An 18,226-nucleotide genomic window follows, 5' to 3' on the forward strand; every position below is an offset into this window, starting at 1 on the left:
GCTGATGACATCAATGAAGAAACACGGGCTGAACTGACTGAAGGCTATTCGACTGCTAAGCAGTGGGAATTACTGTCAGTAACCACATTGTCTTTTACTCTGAGTGGGGCAACTGACAAGCCACAGTACTTAAATGGGATAGTATGGCCAGGGCTTGCTGGACACTTCTAAGGATACTTACCAAATCGGTACAGCTTGTGCAACTGGGTAATTCACTTGGAATTTGACTAGAAAAGGGTTTGGGGCTCATCCCTCTTAAAAGCAGGAGAGGCAGTAACAGACTGACCTTTAGACTTTCGTGGAGCTGCAGGGCTTCCTGGGCTCCCACCCAGTTCCTGGCCAGAAGCAGTTCTTGGGCACATCTGAGAGCCAGGGTAGCAGACAACTCATTCTCTCCTACGATGGAAGCCAACTCTGCAGCCGTTCTAAGTGATGCCACATCCCCCTTTTTGGCCAAAACTTTGGCTGCATCATAAGCTGAAGTGGCTCCTAAATAGCTAAAATACAAGAGAAAACTCAAGCAGAGTGTCATAAACAGATCGCCTACACCTGCTCCCCAGAGGGTTGAATCATTTCTGTCCACTTTGCCTTGCGTGCCTTCCTGTGGTCCCAGGTGTGTCATTACCTGTGGCTGTCCCTGTGAAGGCTGAGGCCAGTGCAGTAGAAGCTGAAGAGGCAGCATTATACAGGTTAAGGAAATAAAGGAACTTCAGCAGTTGCTGAGTTGAACCCAAGCAAAGGAGGCATTCCCTCCCATTTCGCATATTTAATGATACAAGGCATCCCTAAAGAAAGGAGTGATTTCCAAGTCCACGGCTTGGATTTCTTGAAGTTAGGGTGACTTACATAAATACCAAGTAGGTAGATCCTGATGAATCTTATGAAGCTGCTTTAATACATATACGCTTTTTAATTTGCTAGTTATTTCACCCCCACCTCTAAACTTCTTTCTTCCACCCTTGTCCAGCTCTTTCAAAGCTCTTCTTTGTTTGGGTGCACTCCTGTTTCCCTCAGACTTACCATTTGGCTGCTAAGGCATAATGGCCGTCTTTTTCTAGGATGGCTCCCCAGCTGAGGTACAGGTCTTTCAGGATCGGGTCCTCTGGGCGCAGCCGGGCCTTGGCAATTGCAATAGCCTCCCTAGAGGCAAGAATAGGTAATTAGCCAATCTGAAAGAGGCCCTAGGAGGGGCTGCAAGGTAGGATAAGCCGTTCCCTTTGTGTTGTCTGTCTTGTTCCAACTTCCCATAAAAAAACTGTATCCCTGCATTACGGGGCAAGTTAGAACTGCGTGCTGTGCTCAGTTCTTCACCTATGTCAGCAGCTCTTAAAGTGTGGTTTGTGGATTCCCGGAGTTCCAAAGGCTCTTTCAGGGGGTTCACGAGGTCAAGACTATTTTCACAATAATGTCAAGAGGTTATTTGCCTTTTGTCAGTGTGTTGACATTTGTACTGATTATGCGAAAGCAATGGTGGGTAAACTGCTGGCATCTGGAGCAGGAATCCAGTTAGTGGCCCTTGTCGTTAAAAAAAAAAAAAAAGGTAAATTTCCTTGAAAAGCAGAAATGATTAATTTCAGTAAATCCTGCACATCCTGTTAATATTCTATGTGACAAAATGGGAAGAACATTTTGTATTCTTTGCTGAATTCCAAAGTACAATGGTTCTATGAAAAACCTGTATGAACGAATTGCAAGCTGAACTAGTTGCTTTTTTTTAGATGGAATCTCATTACTTCTTGAAAGAATGACAAACAAACAAACTATAGTTATTCAGTGTTGAGTATTTGGCAGATGTTTTCTCAAAAATGAACAAAGCAAGCCTGTCATTTCATGGAAAACGACCAACAGTACTGTTGCCAATGATAAAATTTGAGCTTTCAGGTGAAAATTAGAGTTTTAGGAAACTTGTGCCTGCCACTGTGAGCTTGACGGCTTCCCCAAAGTGAAAGACTTTTCTGATGAAGTTAAGCAATGTGATTTTTTTTGATATTTTATAGTGAGATATGTTAACATTTGGAGGATCTGTGTTAACTGACTGAACTACTATTTTCCAAATGACATACAACTTCTGAGTTGCAGCCAACATAAAGTTGTAGCTGGAATAGAAGTGTTTTAGACTAAGGTGATTTAGACACAGCAATATTTAAGAAGTACATAATTTGAGACCTCTACTTCCAGCCATGATGGAGTGACAACTAGGACCAGACGTGTCCTCCTGTTGCAAAATTAAAACACTGGAGAAAATAGGTATGAAGCAACTGTTTGCAGCCACTGGACACCAGGCAGCACACGACTGTCACCCCGGAGAGAACGAAACAAATGTGAGCCCAATCATGGCCCTGGCTTTCTGCCTAAAACCATTTTCCCAGAAGGAATCCCAGCAGAGCTTTAGCAGTCAGGGCTGAGGGGAGACGAAGCAATTGGAATTTGTGGGGCAGGACAGTAGGAAGGAAGAAGCTGTCCAGAGAAAGAGCTCTGCAACAGTGCTTAGGGATCCTGTTGAGTCTCTGGTTTAAACACAAAGCTCTGCATATGTAGGAAAGTCCTTAAGGCTGTACAAAGAATAATCAGGGAACGATAAGCTGAATAATTCCCAGGGCTCACTCAGGTTGTGGAGACATAAAAGTTTTGACCACCCAGACATTTGAGTTCTGATTTGTTGACTTACACAAGGCATTCGGTAAAGACACCAGAAGGCAGGAGGGCAAACTAATTCTAGAGTATGGATTTCTCTGAACTTGCCCTAAGAAACCTTAAAACAGGCAGGAAAAGATCAAGTTGATCTGCAGGTAACTTTACGGCTTGCCAAAACAGAGTCCGGCATTCTCTAAAGGAAGACAACACACCAAAATAGGATTAAAAGAAAGTCTCACCAAAGCCATCATATGAAACGGCTGAAAATCAGTGGTGGAGAAAGTCCTAAAAACAGTCAGAGAAAAAAGACATAGTTCCTGTGTAACAAAGATAAGAATAAATGCAGTAGTCAAGTCAACAATGCAAGCCAAGAAAAAATGGAATGATATCTATGAAGCACAAAATGACAGAACCTTCCAATCTAGAAGTCTACACCCACTGAAAGATCCTTTAAAATAGAGGCAAAATTAAAGACTTTTATAGACAAACAAAAGTTGATGGAATATGTCACCAGTGGGACGACACTACAAAAAAAAAATGTTGAAGTTCTTCACGGGAAAGAAGGAATTGACAGCAATTGGAAACTTGGATCTACATAAGAGAATGGAAAGTGCTGGAAATAAATATACGGGCAAATATAAGAAAATGTTTAAAAACTTAAAGAAAGGTAATTGTTTAAAGCAAGAATTCTAATATTGTAATGTGGGGTTATAACATGTATATAGTGAAATATAAGACAGCAATAGTGGAAGGGACAGGAAGAAAGAAAGAAGTATGATGTATGCAAGAAGTGGTACAATATTATCTGAAGGTAAACTGATAAGTTAGAAATGCTCATCATAAACCCTAAAGTAACCATTAAAAAAAATAAAGGATTATAGCTGACATGCCAGTATTGGAGATAAAAAAATATTTAACTAATCTGAAAGAAAGCAGGAAAAGAAGAAATGAAATAGCAACATGGTAGATTTAAATCAGTCGCACTAATATTTACATTAAAACACTCCAATTAAAAGGCGGAGACTATCAGACTGGATAAAAAACAAGACCCAACTGTATGCTGTCTACAAGAAATATTTTGTTGCTTTTGTTTTCTGTAGTTAAATATGTACTGTAGTGGAAGAATAATAACTTGAACAGAAAGGATTCATACCAGTCTCAGAAGAGTGGTTACTGCTAGAGAAGGGATGAGGACAGAATCGGGGAAAGGCAATTCAACTAAGTCTGGAATGTTATACTTCTCACTTCACAGGTGGGGCTTAAAAAAGTTCCTCTCTTAGTAATTCATTAAGCTGTTCATTTGTGTCATGCTCTTTTCCTTATTTGTATTAACAATAAAGAAATTAAAAAAAATATCAGTAGCAAATATTGCTGAAAGTTAACATTTGTTAAGTATAGGTGGTGGGTGCACTGATGTTTAAGCTAGCGAACATACATTTGTGTACATTTGAGATGTTTAATTACAATAAAGGTTTTATGGTGGTTATAATGAAACAGAACTGTTATGTAGATTAATTTCACATTACATCCAACTGCTGGTTCAACTGTTGGGTCATACAGACCTGTAGAAATGGTTTGACTTGAGCAGCTCCACAGCTTCATACACTTTGTGGATAGAAAGTAGGTGAGAGGCAGCCTTGACATACTGGTCCTGAAAACACAGTTGTTTGGCAAAAGCTTCGACGGCCCATACCCACACGTGGTAACCGGCTTCAAACAAACAAACAAACAAAAAACAGCAGATTTAAGGAAAAAAAAGCACGTACATTTGGGTTGAAAATGCTTGTTAGTCACTGCATTAAGCAGAACATTTAGATAGTAATTCAGTTGCTGTTTCATCTGGTCATGTTTCATCTACCTCTCCCCGTCCCTACATTCTGAAATGTAAATTGTTTCTCTGATTATGTAATACATAAAAAACAGTACAAAATTCAAATGTACATGAGTATGGAAGTCAGACAGTGCTTACCCTTGTTGGGGTGCATGTAGACTGACTGAAAGGGAGCATGAGAGAAGCTTCTAGGGTGCTGGCAATGTTATGTTTCTTTTTATGGGTGCTAGTTACAAGGGTGTATTCAGTTAGTGAAATTCAAGTACACTCATGACCTGTGTACTTCCATCTCTCTCTCTGGCATACTTCAATTAAAAGCTAAAAAATGAGGCATGGCATAAAAAATTTCCTTGTTATCCTGGCATCCTACTACCCAAACTTGTCCAAATTCCTTTCTCTGGAGACAACCGTTATTATTAGTTTCTTTTGAAACCTTTGGCAATAATCTATGAATATATAACCACACATGTATAAGTATCAAGGACAGAGTATTAAATATTCTGTTGTGCATCTATACCTTGATTCTTTTCACTTACTAAATTTTGGAGCTCCGCTCTGTATCAGAATGCACAGAGCTGCCTCGTTTTCTGGGTATCTATAGGAGTTTCTACTGTATAGATATACAAGATTTAACCAGTCTTATACTGATGGACATAGAGGTTCTTGCGATCTTTTGCTATTACAAACACCACTGCAATCATAGTCCATATATAGCTGCCATTTTGCATGTGCAGGTGCAGTTAAATTCCTACAGTTAGAACTGCTGGGTCAAAGGGATGTGGATTTTAAATTTAATTATTAGACATGGCCAAATTGTCCTTCAAGACAAGTCTATCTTTAGTGGATGTATCCTAGAGATGCTAGGGCTTTTGTTGAAAAGAACATACCGACTGGTGCCATAGCCACAAGATTGTCTGTCAGCTCCCCTCTTTCTGCTGCAGTCTGCAGAACACCTTTTAGATCTCCTTTCCAAAGCATGAGCTGGTGAAATAATTCAGGGTGGCCATTTTCCAAGTGACCTTTTCCTGTTTGGAGGAGAAATATTTGGAAGATGTTTCAGAAACATCTGTCTGCACTGTCTTCTAGAAAAAGAAAGGCAGGATGAACGACAGGAATAAATTCCTAGAATATGTAGTCACTGGCTGATGGGTAAGTCACTTCCCAGAGTGTTCATAATGGGGACTGAAGCCCACTCAGTCACTTGTCCACCCACCCACCCACTTTCACTTGCACTCAGACACTCAGAATGAACACTGTATGTTTAGGGTCCTGTGACAGATGCGAGTGAGGGGTGTTTATGAACATGTAAATAAGGGAACTCAAAACCTAGTTAGCTGACATGTAAAACTAACCATTACCACACCACAGGATGGCAGCCATAAAAGAGGTATGTATAAAGCGTTAGGGAAGCGTAAAGATGGACAGGATTGTGTTGATTGGACTAGTCTCACCTTCAACCTCAATCATTCTGTACAGGGTAGCCCTGTCTGTGAAAAGCCCCAGGTGAAGTCTTTCCTCAAGATCAGCAGACACATCCTCCTTTGGCTCTGCTAATTCAAAAAGACAAAAATTCAGATGAAGTCATTTAATAGGTTACTGTTTTCTGTCCAGTTACTTCCAAATGTATGTAACACCCACTTCAGATGCTGAGAAAAAGCGTCCTGTGCCCTTGTTTACCCTAACAGAGACCCTGCTGGTTACAAAGTTGGCAAAATATGAAAATACTTTGTTAGGTTTGTTAGGTTTGTCAGGTTTGTTAGGCTCAGGTTTCATACTGTTTGAATTTCATTTTATCATGTGCAACCCTTTTCAACACATAAAATTCAAAATTAAAAAGAAAAAAGTTGCTCAGATGTTAAAATAACACACATTAGGTGAGGGCTTTGAAAAACTGAGACCAAAACACCTTCTATAAACAAAAACCTCCATCAAAAATTTTTAAAGGAACTGCCGTATTAAGGGTTATTTCCAATGAGCAAATGATTCTTTTTTTTCTACATGTACGTGCTGTTTACTGGGGAAAAACAGTTGATGGAATTGATTCACGCTGAGATATTTCAGCCATCATACCAATTCCAGCACCCATATGGCTGGCAACAACTTGATTTATAATAGAAAAGCAGAGCATTATGTCTCCAAGGCACTGGAGAGTGCTGACAGCGGTCAGAGTGTGGACAGAACCTGGCAGCAGGGTGTGGGGGAGGGATGATGCAGAAATACAACAATTTTGGACATTTGTTGGCTCATTCATATAACATATAAACAAGCACTTCTTATGTGTCACTTCCCAGAAGACTACGGATGGGCCAAGGAAGTGTATTTCTGTACCTCTGGAGTGTTTTGCAGTGGCTAATACCAAACAGTCCTGATGAAGCTCCTCTTTGGATCTGTGGTCCAGACTTGTACTCAGTGGAAGCATGGAACGAGCTTTTCGCTTCTTGATTAAGGCTTCTGAAATGTAATAAAAGTACAGACTGTCTGAAGAAGAGTTGATCAAAAACACAAAACTGAATGCATGCCCATTGTATATGTAACCTACTGGAGGGATACTGCTGGGCAGAGAAAGTTCCCACTCTTATAAGGAAGCTTTCAAATTAAATTAGCTGGGGGCAATGTTCACAACACACACAAACGTGTCCCTGTGAAAACTTGTGAAGCAACATCAACAGCTGCAAAATGACAGTTCCTCAAGTACTAAAAAAATGACCCCAAATCGAAACAATCAAAACACTTACAAATATTTAAAATCTAAAACAAAACGAAAAACTGAAAACTTTTGAGTTTTCAGTTGCATGCAATTTTTGAGGATACTTTAACAAAATATTTTATTTATTGTAATAGCCAAATAAATAAATTTGTTTTTTATTCTTTTGTTAAAAAATTTTTGGCTGCGTTGGGTCTTCATTGCTGCACACAGGCTTTCTCTAGTTGTGGTGAGAGGGGGCTACTCTTTGTTGTTGTGTGTGGGCTTCTCATTGCGGCAGCTTCTCTTGTTGCAGAGCATGAGCTCTAGGAGCGCAGGCTTCAGTAGTTACAGCATGCGGGCTCACTAGTTGTGGCTCGTGGGCTCTAGAGTGCAGGCTCAGTAGTTGTGGTGCACGGACTTAGTTGCTCCACAGCATATGGGATCTTCCTGGACCAGGGATTGAACCCGTGTCCCCTGCATTGGCAGGCGGATTCTTAACCACTGCACCACTAGGGAAGTCCCCCCCAAATATTTTAATTATTAAATACCAACCTGACTTTTCTTTAGGTGCCTCCTTTTTCAGTAAAGTGACTTTGTTATTAGTGGTGACTTTTGACTTTTCAAAGCCTAAGGATGCTGGAGTGCAGATAACTGGTTCTTTAGAGACTACATCATGGGGAAAAAGAAAAAAAATGTGGATAAGAACAATGTAGAATCTAGTTCTTTTTAAAAATTAAGAGTATACCAGTCTTAATGGTGTGATTTTATCTATTACCCCAAATATAAGATGAAATATTTCAGATAGGAAGCATGGGTAGTCTCCCTTTCCCCATCTCACAAACTGCCTTCCAAGAATCTGTAGGTTTATTGCTTAGAACTCTTGACTAATTGATCTAAGGAAAAGTTATAAACGTTCTAGCCTCCACAGCTTTATAACAAAGGTCTAGGAGTTCCCAAACTTGGCTTGGGTGACAAAGTACTAATTGCATATTTAATTCCACAAACAAGGAACAACTTTACCAATAGAAATTTAAAGTGTATGGGATACAGAGTCACAATCCTGAGTGTACACACCATGAACTCAAAAAACCCCACAAAAAACAAAAAACCCAAACTAAGTTGTTGATCTACAGGGGTAAAAGAACATTTTATGATAAAGAAGTATTCTGATGAATCTAAAAAATAAATCCATTAAACTTTTTAGATCTTTATTTACCCAAACTGTGGGTCCCAGTGGCCATCCCTTGGGATGGAGAGGGTCAGGGAGGACTCTGTACCATATATTTTGGCCATTTAAAATTCTGTCACATCAAAATATTCTGCTGTAGAGTTAAACATGAGTCAGTCCTATTTATATTGTTTGCCTGCAAGTTCCCAGAGTGGCGAGTTTCTAGGTCAGATATTTGTAAGGGACAATGGTTTCTTTCAGTAAACATGGCTGATGACATCATATTGTTAAAACTTTCCCCATGTAAGTTTCTATGTATACATTGCCCTAGTTTCACTTTGTCCCACAGTCTTACCCTGCTCAAGTTGATAAGAAGTTTTCTCTATAGAACTTCACTATTTCCATCCCAGTCACCCATTAGATCCCCTTCATACTTCAAAGGTAGACCTGGCTTAGTTTCCTGGTCATGACTACTAAGTCCTAGAGAGTTAGTGAAACACAGGATTTGGCCACATACCTGCCGAGGTGACACCACAGGGTAGCTCTGGCTCCCGGGCTTCCTCCTCAGTCTCCTGGTCTGACACTCCATTCTCAACAGGGCCCGAGCTCTCCTTTACACTCTCTTCTTCATTCCCGTCACACAATTCCTGCTTTACAGGCACTCTCAAGATGGGCTTTTTCTTCTTTTTGGGCTTTGGCTTAGGTTGAGAGAGCCTTTTTTTCTCTAATTCAATATTTTTCTTGCCTATAGAAATCACAGTTCAGAAAAGGAGAGATTAAAGTATATATTCTTGGTTAAAAGCACTCTAGGAGATAATCTCCAAAACCTTATTACTCTTGTTTTTGATAACATTCTTGCCCTTTCCCTTCCTTCCCAATGAATTCTTAGTTATATTATCAAAATGTTAACCAAACCAAACCCTTTTGGGATTTCATTAAATCATAAACACAATGCCCTATTTACCCCTGAATACTTGAGTGTATATCCTACAAACAAGGATATTCTCCTACATCATCAGAGCACAACCATTAAAATCAGGAAATTAACGATGATACATTACTCCTGTCTACTCCCACCTCACTTAAGTTCTGCCAGTTGTACCAAGAATGTCCTTTATAGCAAAAAGAATCAATCCAGGACTACATGTTGCACTGGCTTGTTATGTCTCTACTTTCTTTCAGCCTGAACAGGCTCAGATTTTATTTTGACTTTCATGACTGGAAACTCATGAAGATTACAGGATAGTTATTTTGTCAGATTTCCTTCAAATTGGGTCTGCCTTATGTTTTTCACGATTAGATTTAGGTTATGCATTTCATTGCCCCAGGCAATCACTGATTTGCTGTCACTGTAGTTTAGTTTTGTCTGTTTTACAAATTCTTATGATTTATAACTACATTTCTTTTTTTTTTTTAATTTATTTTATTTATTTATTTTTGGCTGCATTGGATCTTTGTTGCTGTGCACGGGCTTTCTCTAGTTGCGGTGAGCAGGGGCTACTCTTTGTTGCGGTGCACGGGCTCTAGGTGCATGGAGTTCAGTAGTTGTGGCATGTGGGCTCAGAAGTTGTGGCTCGCAGGCTCTAGAGCACAGGCTCAGTAGTTGTGGCATATGGGCTTAGTTGCTCTGCGGCATGTGGGATCTTCCCGGACCAGGGCTCGAACCCGTGGCCCCTGCATTGGCAGGTGGATTCTTAACCACTGCGCCGCCAGGGAGGCCCTATAACTACATTTCATACTCTGTATTAGCTATACAGTATTTAGTCTTTGTGCCCGGCTTCTTTTGCTAGGCATAATCCTTTTTGAGACTCATCCATTTTGTTGTGTTTAAAAGTAGTTACTTTTTATTGCAGAGTAGAATTCCACTACAGGATATACCATAGTTTATTCACCAGCTGATGTACATTTGGGTTGTTGTTTCCGGTTTGTGGCAATTATAGATAAAGCTATAAGCATTCTTTTATAGGTCTTTATATGGATGTATCATTTCATTTCTTCGGGTATATTTCTAGTTGTTTATATACTCTGTCTAGTTTTCTAGCTATTTCTGGTGAGTGGGCAAATCTGGTACCAGTTATTCTTTTATAGCCAGAAATGGAATTCTGTTAATTATTTCAAGTTCAGATTGTCCCAGATTTGGGTAGCCAGCCCCTTCAAGCTGGCTTCTTTGTCCTTTTGATGCTCTCTATTCTTTGAGCGCTTCCTTCCTTTGTGGCATATGATGTTGCAGGCTCATCTTGTATTTTTCCTGTCCTAACCTGGAATTAGCCATTTCTCCAGAAGCCCTGGTCGGTCCCTTTTAATGGAGAATGATGATATTTAGAAAACAAGATCCGGGTGCTAGGTATACTTGTTACTATTTGGGTGTTGTCCTCAGGCCCCTCATGGCTGCTATCCTTGCTTGGGCTTCCAACCCTACCATCCTGTTGCTGCCGCCCTGCACGAATGTCTTCCTTGCTTGACTCCAGTCAACTCACTTACTGAGGAAAGGAGAAAGGGAATTAGGCAAGCCTTTATGGGCTCCAGGTTTTGACTGACCTTGAGGAGGTCGGGAATGTTCTTGCATGGAAGTGAGCCATTTGTACACACAGAAGTCATCTGCCCCTGAGTAGATGCAGTCTGGATCCAACGGAGACCATGCGATGCAAAGCAGTCGACCTCGATGTCCTCGGAAATTGCATAGAGGCTCTTCCTGGAGAGTATCCCACACCTAAAACCAAAAGTCACACAAGAGAATAATTTCTCGTTATTCTATTGTTTTTTGGGGGGGTATATACATTTTAGAAAAAATTTTAAAAATCTGTGTACTCTTATTTCCTCTTGTGATTTGTACTTTTAGGAGTTCAGTTTCAGAAAGTGCTATTTCCTGTGGGAGATTTATGTATTCTGGGATATAGAGGCATTCCCATGTGGATGATTTTGAGTAAGCTTTAATGGTGCCCTATGGATTTCACTGTCCTCAACCAGTATCATATGTTATTTTTGGGCTGGGGATTCAGATACCATGAAGAGAATTCTAATTCAGAGCCCACACCTGCACATGTGATGGATGCTTAGGGTTCTAACTTCTCACAGGTGATTCTTCTGTCTGTGGGAAAATGATCAATTTCCTTGCTGTTTCTTGAATTACTCCAGTCTGCACTGCACAAAGGGTAGCCCATCATGGCTCTCAGCTCTGTGCAGATAGCTCATTTACCACTCATTACTGAGACAGACATCCATCACAGATGATAGATCCTAAGGTCTCTTCTGGTTCTGATATCCGAAACTCACCCCATACCTCTTGTTTGGCATCTCATCTTTATTTTTGAGAGCTTGGAGGTCTGAGTTACCAATTTATTATTAGAAATATTTTTTCATTACTTATAGTCAACATTCTGTGATAGAACAGAATGGGAGGAGTACTTTTCACATCAACTTTAGCCCATTAAACTGACAGTAGGTCAGAATGAAATCTTTAAAAACATCAGAATTTAGCTAGTTCCTATTAATAGTTCCCCTTTCATCTAAGTAAAATACACCCCAAACTTAGCCTGCCAAGGGCCCAGATATATTTAATAAACTAAAATGCCCTCTAGAGCTCAGAAAAGTCCCTTTCTATAGAAGATAATGGTGAGGGAAGGAGTCTGTACAAAACTGGGGGAAAGGAGGAAAGAGTTTGAGTACACAGTGAAGAACCCACTGAATCAGGGACGCAATAGTACCTGAGCTGTACCATCATAGGAAGCAGATATCAGCCTTCCGTCATGATGTGGGCTCCATGCCAGACTGGTAATCTTGGCTGTGTGCCCTGAGAGGGTCCGGTAGGGCTCTGTAATGGTCACTGGAGATTCAGGATTGCTCTCTATAAGACAAGGGGATGATGTCATTTCTACCAGCAACAACAACAGAAAGACATAAAGGAGGGTATTAACATGGCAAGAGTCAAGATTTTGCCACGTGCTTTCTGTGTGATTTTCAATATTGTTTCTACGTGGGCAGTGTTGTTTAGTAATTAAGTGTGTAGGCATATCCACAGTGCCTGGCACATGGGCTTACTGCAAGAAGTATTAGCTATCATTCTTTCTTTCTAGAAGCCATCAAAATGAAAATAATACATTTTGGATGTGATACCAAGAACATATCATGTATATGGCACTCTAGCTAAAAATGTGTGACCTGAATCTAGTCATGAGAAAATAGGAGACCAAACTAAATTGAGGGGACATCTACAAAATAACAGGCTGGCATTCTTCAAAAAAATCAACATGAGGGACTTCCCTGGTGGTCCCGTAGTTAAGACTCCACACTTCCAATGCAGGGGGCATGGGTTCGATCCCTGGTTGGGGAACAAGGATCTCACAGGCCGCGTGGTGTGGCAAAATAAAAAAAGGCTGACAGACTGTTCTAGATATAAAGGACAATATTGGATCAATTGACAACACTAGAATAAGCATGGCAGATCAAACTATTGTATTAAATTAATTGAAGTTTATAATGGAATTATGGTTATGTAAGGGAATAGCCTTATTCTTACAAAATACACAAATGTTAAGGGATATGGGGCATGACACATGCAACACAAACAGTTTGGAAAAATACATACATACACACACACACAGAACAAATCAAATATTACAAAATATAAGTTGTTGAATCTGTGAAAGGGTATATGGGAGTCCTTTGTACTATTCTTGCAACTTTCCTCTAAGTCTCAATTATTTAAATATAAGAAGGTAAAAATAAAATGAAATGGATTCTGGCCATTTTTTTCCTTTTTCTATTATTCAGTAGATATGAAATAAAAAACAAATTAGGGTGACAGTATTACAGTAGAAAAAGATCTGCACTGCTCTTAAGTATTAACTTAATGCTCTTCAATAAGTGATGCTGAGAAAACTGGACAGCTACCTGTAAAAGAATGAAATTACAACATTTTCTCATACCGTATACAAAAATAAACTCAAAATGGATTAAAGACCTAAATGTAAGACCTGAAATCTTAGAACTCCTAGAAGAGAACTCTTCGACATAAATCATAGCAGTATTGTTTTTGGCTCAGTCTCCTAAGGCAAAAGGAACAAAAGCAAAAATAAACAAATGGAACCTAATTAAACTTAAAAGCTTTTGCACAGCAAAGGAAACCATGGACAAAACAAAAAGACAACCTACTGAATGTGAGAAAATATTTGCAAATGACTGATAAGGGATTATTTCCAAAATACCTAAACAGCTCATAGATCTCAGTGTCAAAAAAACAACCCAATTAAAAAATGGGCAGAACACCGGAATAGACATTTTTCCAAAGAAGATATGGCCAATAGGCACATGAAAAGATGCTCAGCATTGCTAATCATCAGAGAAATGCAAATCAAAACCACAATCACATCATTTCAAACCTGTCAGAATGGCTATCATAAAAAAGAACACAAATAGGGACTTTCCTGGTGGCACAGTGGTTAAGAATCCGCCTGCCAATGCAGAGGACACGGGTTCGAGCCCTGGTCCGGGAAGATCCCACATGCTGCAGAGTGACTAAGGCTGTGTGCCACAACTACTGAGCCTGTGCTCTAGAGCCTGTGAGCCACAACTGCTGAGCCCGTGTGCCACAACTACTGAAGCACATGCGCCTAGAGCCCGTGCTCTGCAACAGAGAAGCCACTGCAATAAGAAGCCCATGCACTGCAACGAAGAGTAGCCCCTACTTGCTGCAACTAGAGAAAGCCCGTGTGCAGCAACGAAGACCCAATGCAGCCAAAGGAAAAAAAAAACAAAAAGCACAAAACAAGACACAAACACAAATAACAAATGTTGGTGAGAATGTGGAGAAAAGAGAACTCTGGTACATTATTATTATTTTTTTTCTCTCTCTTTTTTTTTTTCCTCGTACATTATTGGTGGGAATGTAACTGGTGCAGCCACTATGGAGGTGGCTTAGAAAACTAAAAATAGAAGTACCATATGACCCAGCAATTCCACTCCTGGGCATATATCCCCAAAAAAATGAAAACACTAATTCTAAAAGATACATGTACTCCAATGTTCATAGCAACATTATTTACAACTGCCAAAATATGGAAGCAACCTAAATGTCCATCAACAGATGAATGGATAAAGATGTGGTATATATGTACAATGGAATATTACTCAGTCATAAGGAAGAAGGAAGTTCTGCTGTTTGCAACAAAAGAGACCTAGAGGGTATTATGCTAAGTGAAATAAGTCAGACTGAGAAAGACAAATACTGTATGTTTTCACTTATATATGGAATCTAAAAAATAAAATGAATAAATGTAACAAAACAGAAACAGACTCACAGATATAGAGAGCAAACTAGTGGTTATCAGTGGGGAGAGGGCAGAGGGGAGGGGCAAGATGGGAGTGTGGGATTAAGAGGTACGAAGCTGTATATAAAATAAATAAGCAATAAGGATATATTGTATAGCACAGGGAAAGATAGCCATTATTTTATAATAACTTTATTATTCATTTATTATTATTATTTTTTGCACTACGTGGGCCTCTCACTGCTGTGGCCTCTCCCGTTGCGGAGCACAGGCTCCGGACGCGCAGGCTCAGCGGCCATGGCTCACGGGCCCAGCCGCTCCGTGGCATGTGGGATCTTCCTGGACCGGGGCACGAACCTGCGTCCCCTACATCAGCAGGCGGACTCTCAACCACTGCGCCACCAGGGAAGCCCATATAATGACTTTAAATGGATATAATCTATAAAAATACTGAATCGCTATGTTGTCTACCTGAAACTAATACGATATTGTAAATCAACAACTATACTTCAGTTTAAAAAAATTAAGTTTATGTCCTTTGCCAAAGTAGATATTTAATTTGGAATCAGAGGACTAGGATAAGCTTTCTAACATATCATGCTTATTAGTTACAAACTGTCTGCTATTTATTATTAGAAAAATCTATGTACACTATTAGTTTTCCTATATTCCTTTCAACTTGAGAGAGTCACTGCTAGAATAAAAATTGTTTTGTTATTACAAATAAAGATTCTCAGGAAATTACTGGAAATTAGTTCTAGAGAAATTTAAAATGTCAACTTGAAATTTTCACTATGGTTGACAGCACATACTCTCCAGCACTTTGGAAACAGATTAGTGTCACATTATAATTTCTTCATATTAGAAAAAAAAGTAATTACATCTCCTTCACATTAAAAGAACAGGCGCCTCTGACCACTTATTATGGTTCTTCTGGGTGCTGAAGAAATTCAGAGAAGTTTAAGATTCATTAAGGAATACATCATATGAAAATATGAAAAAGATCAACGTGCCAGGCAGGGACTAGTAGTTACTAGAACACATGCAGACTCTGCAATTAGACAATTTGAGTTTGAGTTTGAATCTAGGCTCTATCATATACTAGCTGTGGGACTTATGGAAGTGAGCTAACGTCTCTGAACCTCAATTTAATCAGGAAAATGAAGATAACAAAACCTACCTCCCAGGACTGTGAGAATTAGATGCAGTCACACATGGAAACACTGAGGGAAGGGGATATAAACTGGCAAAATCTTTTTGGAGAGCGACAATTTCACACAAGATGAAAAGTCATATCCCTACCCCTGGCCTGGAATAACTATAGCAATAACTATACTTCAGAAAATCTGGAAAAAACATGCAGCAAACTAATAACACTGGTTTTTACTGAGGGATGGGATTAGGGAATTTTGTCATGTTTGAAACTTTTGTTGTATTTTAAATAAGGTGAATATACTACTTTTGAAAGCAGAAAAATTATAAAAGTAGTATTTACTTTAATACCGAAAAGAAAGGAAAAAGGCACAGAAATTGGAACAAGAAGTAGCGGAACACATATACCACCCCCAATATGGAAAGAAACCAAAGTTACCTATGACGGTCTGCAGGTTGTGCACATAAATGACTGCATTGTTGGACCCAGAGGCCATCAGATAGCTCAGCTCTGGCTGGCTGCCATACTCATGATGCCAGCTAATAGTATTCACAAGCTTGTGATGCTGCTGGATGGTGCAGATCAGTTTCAAGTTAGGAACCTTGAATATTTCTATTGATCTGGAATAAGAAACACACCAAGACAAGAAAGATGGATGCTCAAATTACAGTCCAATGCAAACAGGTATCTCCCTCATCCCATCAGTCAAAGAAAGGTGAAATGGAATAGGATAACCCTATATAAACTGCAGAGGTTACTCTCTCACAAAGAACCAGACACAAAAACTAGGTCTTTCAAACAGTTTTCACAAATCTCAACAATCTCTGGAAAGTTGTGTTTATCAGGCTCTTATAATAAATGGTGCAAGGGAGAAGCTAAAAGAAGAATTAATAAACAAATGGCTGAAATAGGACTATGTTACTATGATCAACATTGGAAAGGGGAAAAAAAAAAACCCAAAAAAAACAAAAAGAAAAAGATGTTGGAAAGGGCATGGTGAGGCCTAAAAAGCATTTCTGCCTAGGTTTACTATAAAAAAAATGAAGGGAGATTTAGGCAGTTTAATTCTGGAGATGAGGATTCTGTGAAGCACACAACAGCCAAAACACAGAGTAGGCAAACATTCTCTTTGGGCTGAAAATATTTAACTTATTTTGCAGTTCTCAAAAATGCAGAGAGCTGAGTCATTTAAGGATATCAGGGATAAGTCATAATATCAAATACAACTAGGGTTTCCCAACTAACATTACAGATGGCATTAGCTTGTGATCAAATGTATGCGCAATTACAAAGTTTTTTTTATAAAGAAACAAACACATACCCATCTTCATTGCCAAGAGCCATGATTTTGCCATCTGCTTTCCAGCTGATCTCTGTGTGTACAGGCAATTTGTACTAGAAAGCAAAACAAACCAATCTTGACTGAAAACATTGTTCTTCTTACAAATCAGTGATGACGGTGTGGGGAAAAAAAAGAAAATCCCTAGTTTAAAAATGTTCTAATTGTACAACAGCCATTCTTATAAATAATCTACATAATTCGCCAAAGAGGTACTAAGAGCAAGTATTTGAAATACGATTTCCTAAATGGGATAAAAAAGAGAGGCCAGTAAATACTACATGTCTGCAGTGTCTAACCTTGTGAAATGAACTTAATTAAAATGATTTTTATCCCACAATAAGACATGAAACATATCCATTGGCTTTGATAACATGGGGGTCATCACCTTTTTAATAGAAGTCATACACACTACGCTTTTTTCTTCCTATCTCTTCTGTTTCTTTTCCAGAATCTTTTTTGTTTCCTAACTTTTTTTTGGTGTTCCCCAAAGCTGCCTGGGCCCTCTTCTTTTCTTACTTGTCTCTTTAGATCACCTCATACATACCTGCAGCTTCTTTAGCTACCATTCATGTGAAGAGACTCCAAATTTCTATTTCCAGCCCAAACTCCTTATATGAGCCTCTGATCCATACATTTAACTGTCACAAAACTAAAAATTTGTTAAGAATAGGAATTTTGTCTTTTATTCATTGTTGAATGTTAACGTTCAGATGACATTTAAGACATGAAGGAATACAGTCAACAAAAATAATTCAATTTATGATTAAATGTTATTTTTATGCTAGCCATACAAAATAATGAGCAACAGTAAAAAATGCTCGTTTGAAAGAGTAAGGAAATCTCAACATTTATGGTTTCATTTAAAAAGACAGTTCTGGCATACAGATACACTGATAGGATGGTAAGGAAAATGTGGCTAAATGTGGAAATCTCAGTCAAGGATATAAGGAAATTATTTGTATTATTTTTGCAACTTTTGTATAAATCTGTAATTATTTCACTAAAAAAATTAAAAACAAAATGACAGTTCTGTCTTGAGCAAAATACCTTATATCTGCACTTGAATACCATATTAAAAAATTATTTTTACGAACACCTCACTCTGGAGAAAGTGGCTGGCGTGAAAAGGCTGCTTTATATTCAAGA

General features: G+C 39.0%; 1 protein-coding gene across 4 annotated transcripts in view; it reads right to left on the bottom strand.

The window, feature by feature from the left end:
• The window catches only part of GEMIN5 (gem nuclear organelle associated protein 5), a 42,324-nt gene that overhangs the window by 8,083 nt on the left and 16,015 nt on the right, over positions 1 to 18,226 (bottom strand). For 2 of the 4 annotated variants that reach the window (XM_029216057.1, XM_029216059.1), the window contains exons 12-23: positions 17,060 to 17,133; positions 16,177 to 16,358; positions 12,024 to 12,163; positions 10,858 to 11,029; positions 8,837 to 9,064; positions 7,704 to 7,817; positions 6,794 to 6,916; positions 5,917 to 6,012; positions 5,353 to 5,490; positions 4,197 to 4,344; positions 1,021 to 1,140; positions 287 to 497 (exon numbers count right to left, since the gene is read on the bottom strand). In XM_029216057.1, coding sequence (XP_029071890.1) covers positions 287 to 497; positions 1,021 to 1,140; positions 4,197 to 4,344; positions 5,353 to 5,490; positions 5,917 to 6,012; positions 6,794 to 6,916; positions 7,704 to 7,817; positions 8,837 to 9,064; positions 10,858 to 11,029; positions 12,024 to 12,163; positions 16,177 to 16,358; positions 17,060 to 17,133 — 1,746 coding nt within the window. Of the gene's footprint in view, positions 1 to 286; positions 498 to 1,020; positions 1,141 to 4,196; positions 4,345 to 5,352; positions 5,491 to 5,916; positions 6,016 to 6,793; positions 6,917 to 7,703; positions 7,818 to 8,836; positions 9,065 to 10,857; positions 11,030 to 12,023; positions 12,164 to 16,176; positions 16,359 to 17,059; positions 17,134 to 18,226 lie in introns of all 4 variants that reach the window. The other 2 variants (XM_029216056.1, XM_029216058.1) reach the window with 1 other exon arrangement.

The sequence above is a fragment of the Monodon monoceros genome, unplaced genomic scaffold, assembly GCF_005190385.1.
Source record: "Monodon monoceros isolate NGI ecotype Baffin Bay Population unplaced genomic scaffold, NGI_Narwhal_1 Super_Scaffold_12, whole genome shotgun sequence".
NCBI classification, from domain to species: Eukaryota; Metazoa; Chordata; class Mammalia; order Artiodactyla; family Monodontidae; genus Monodon; species Monodon monoceros.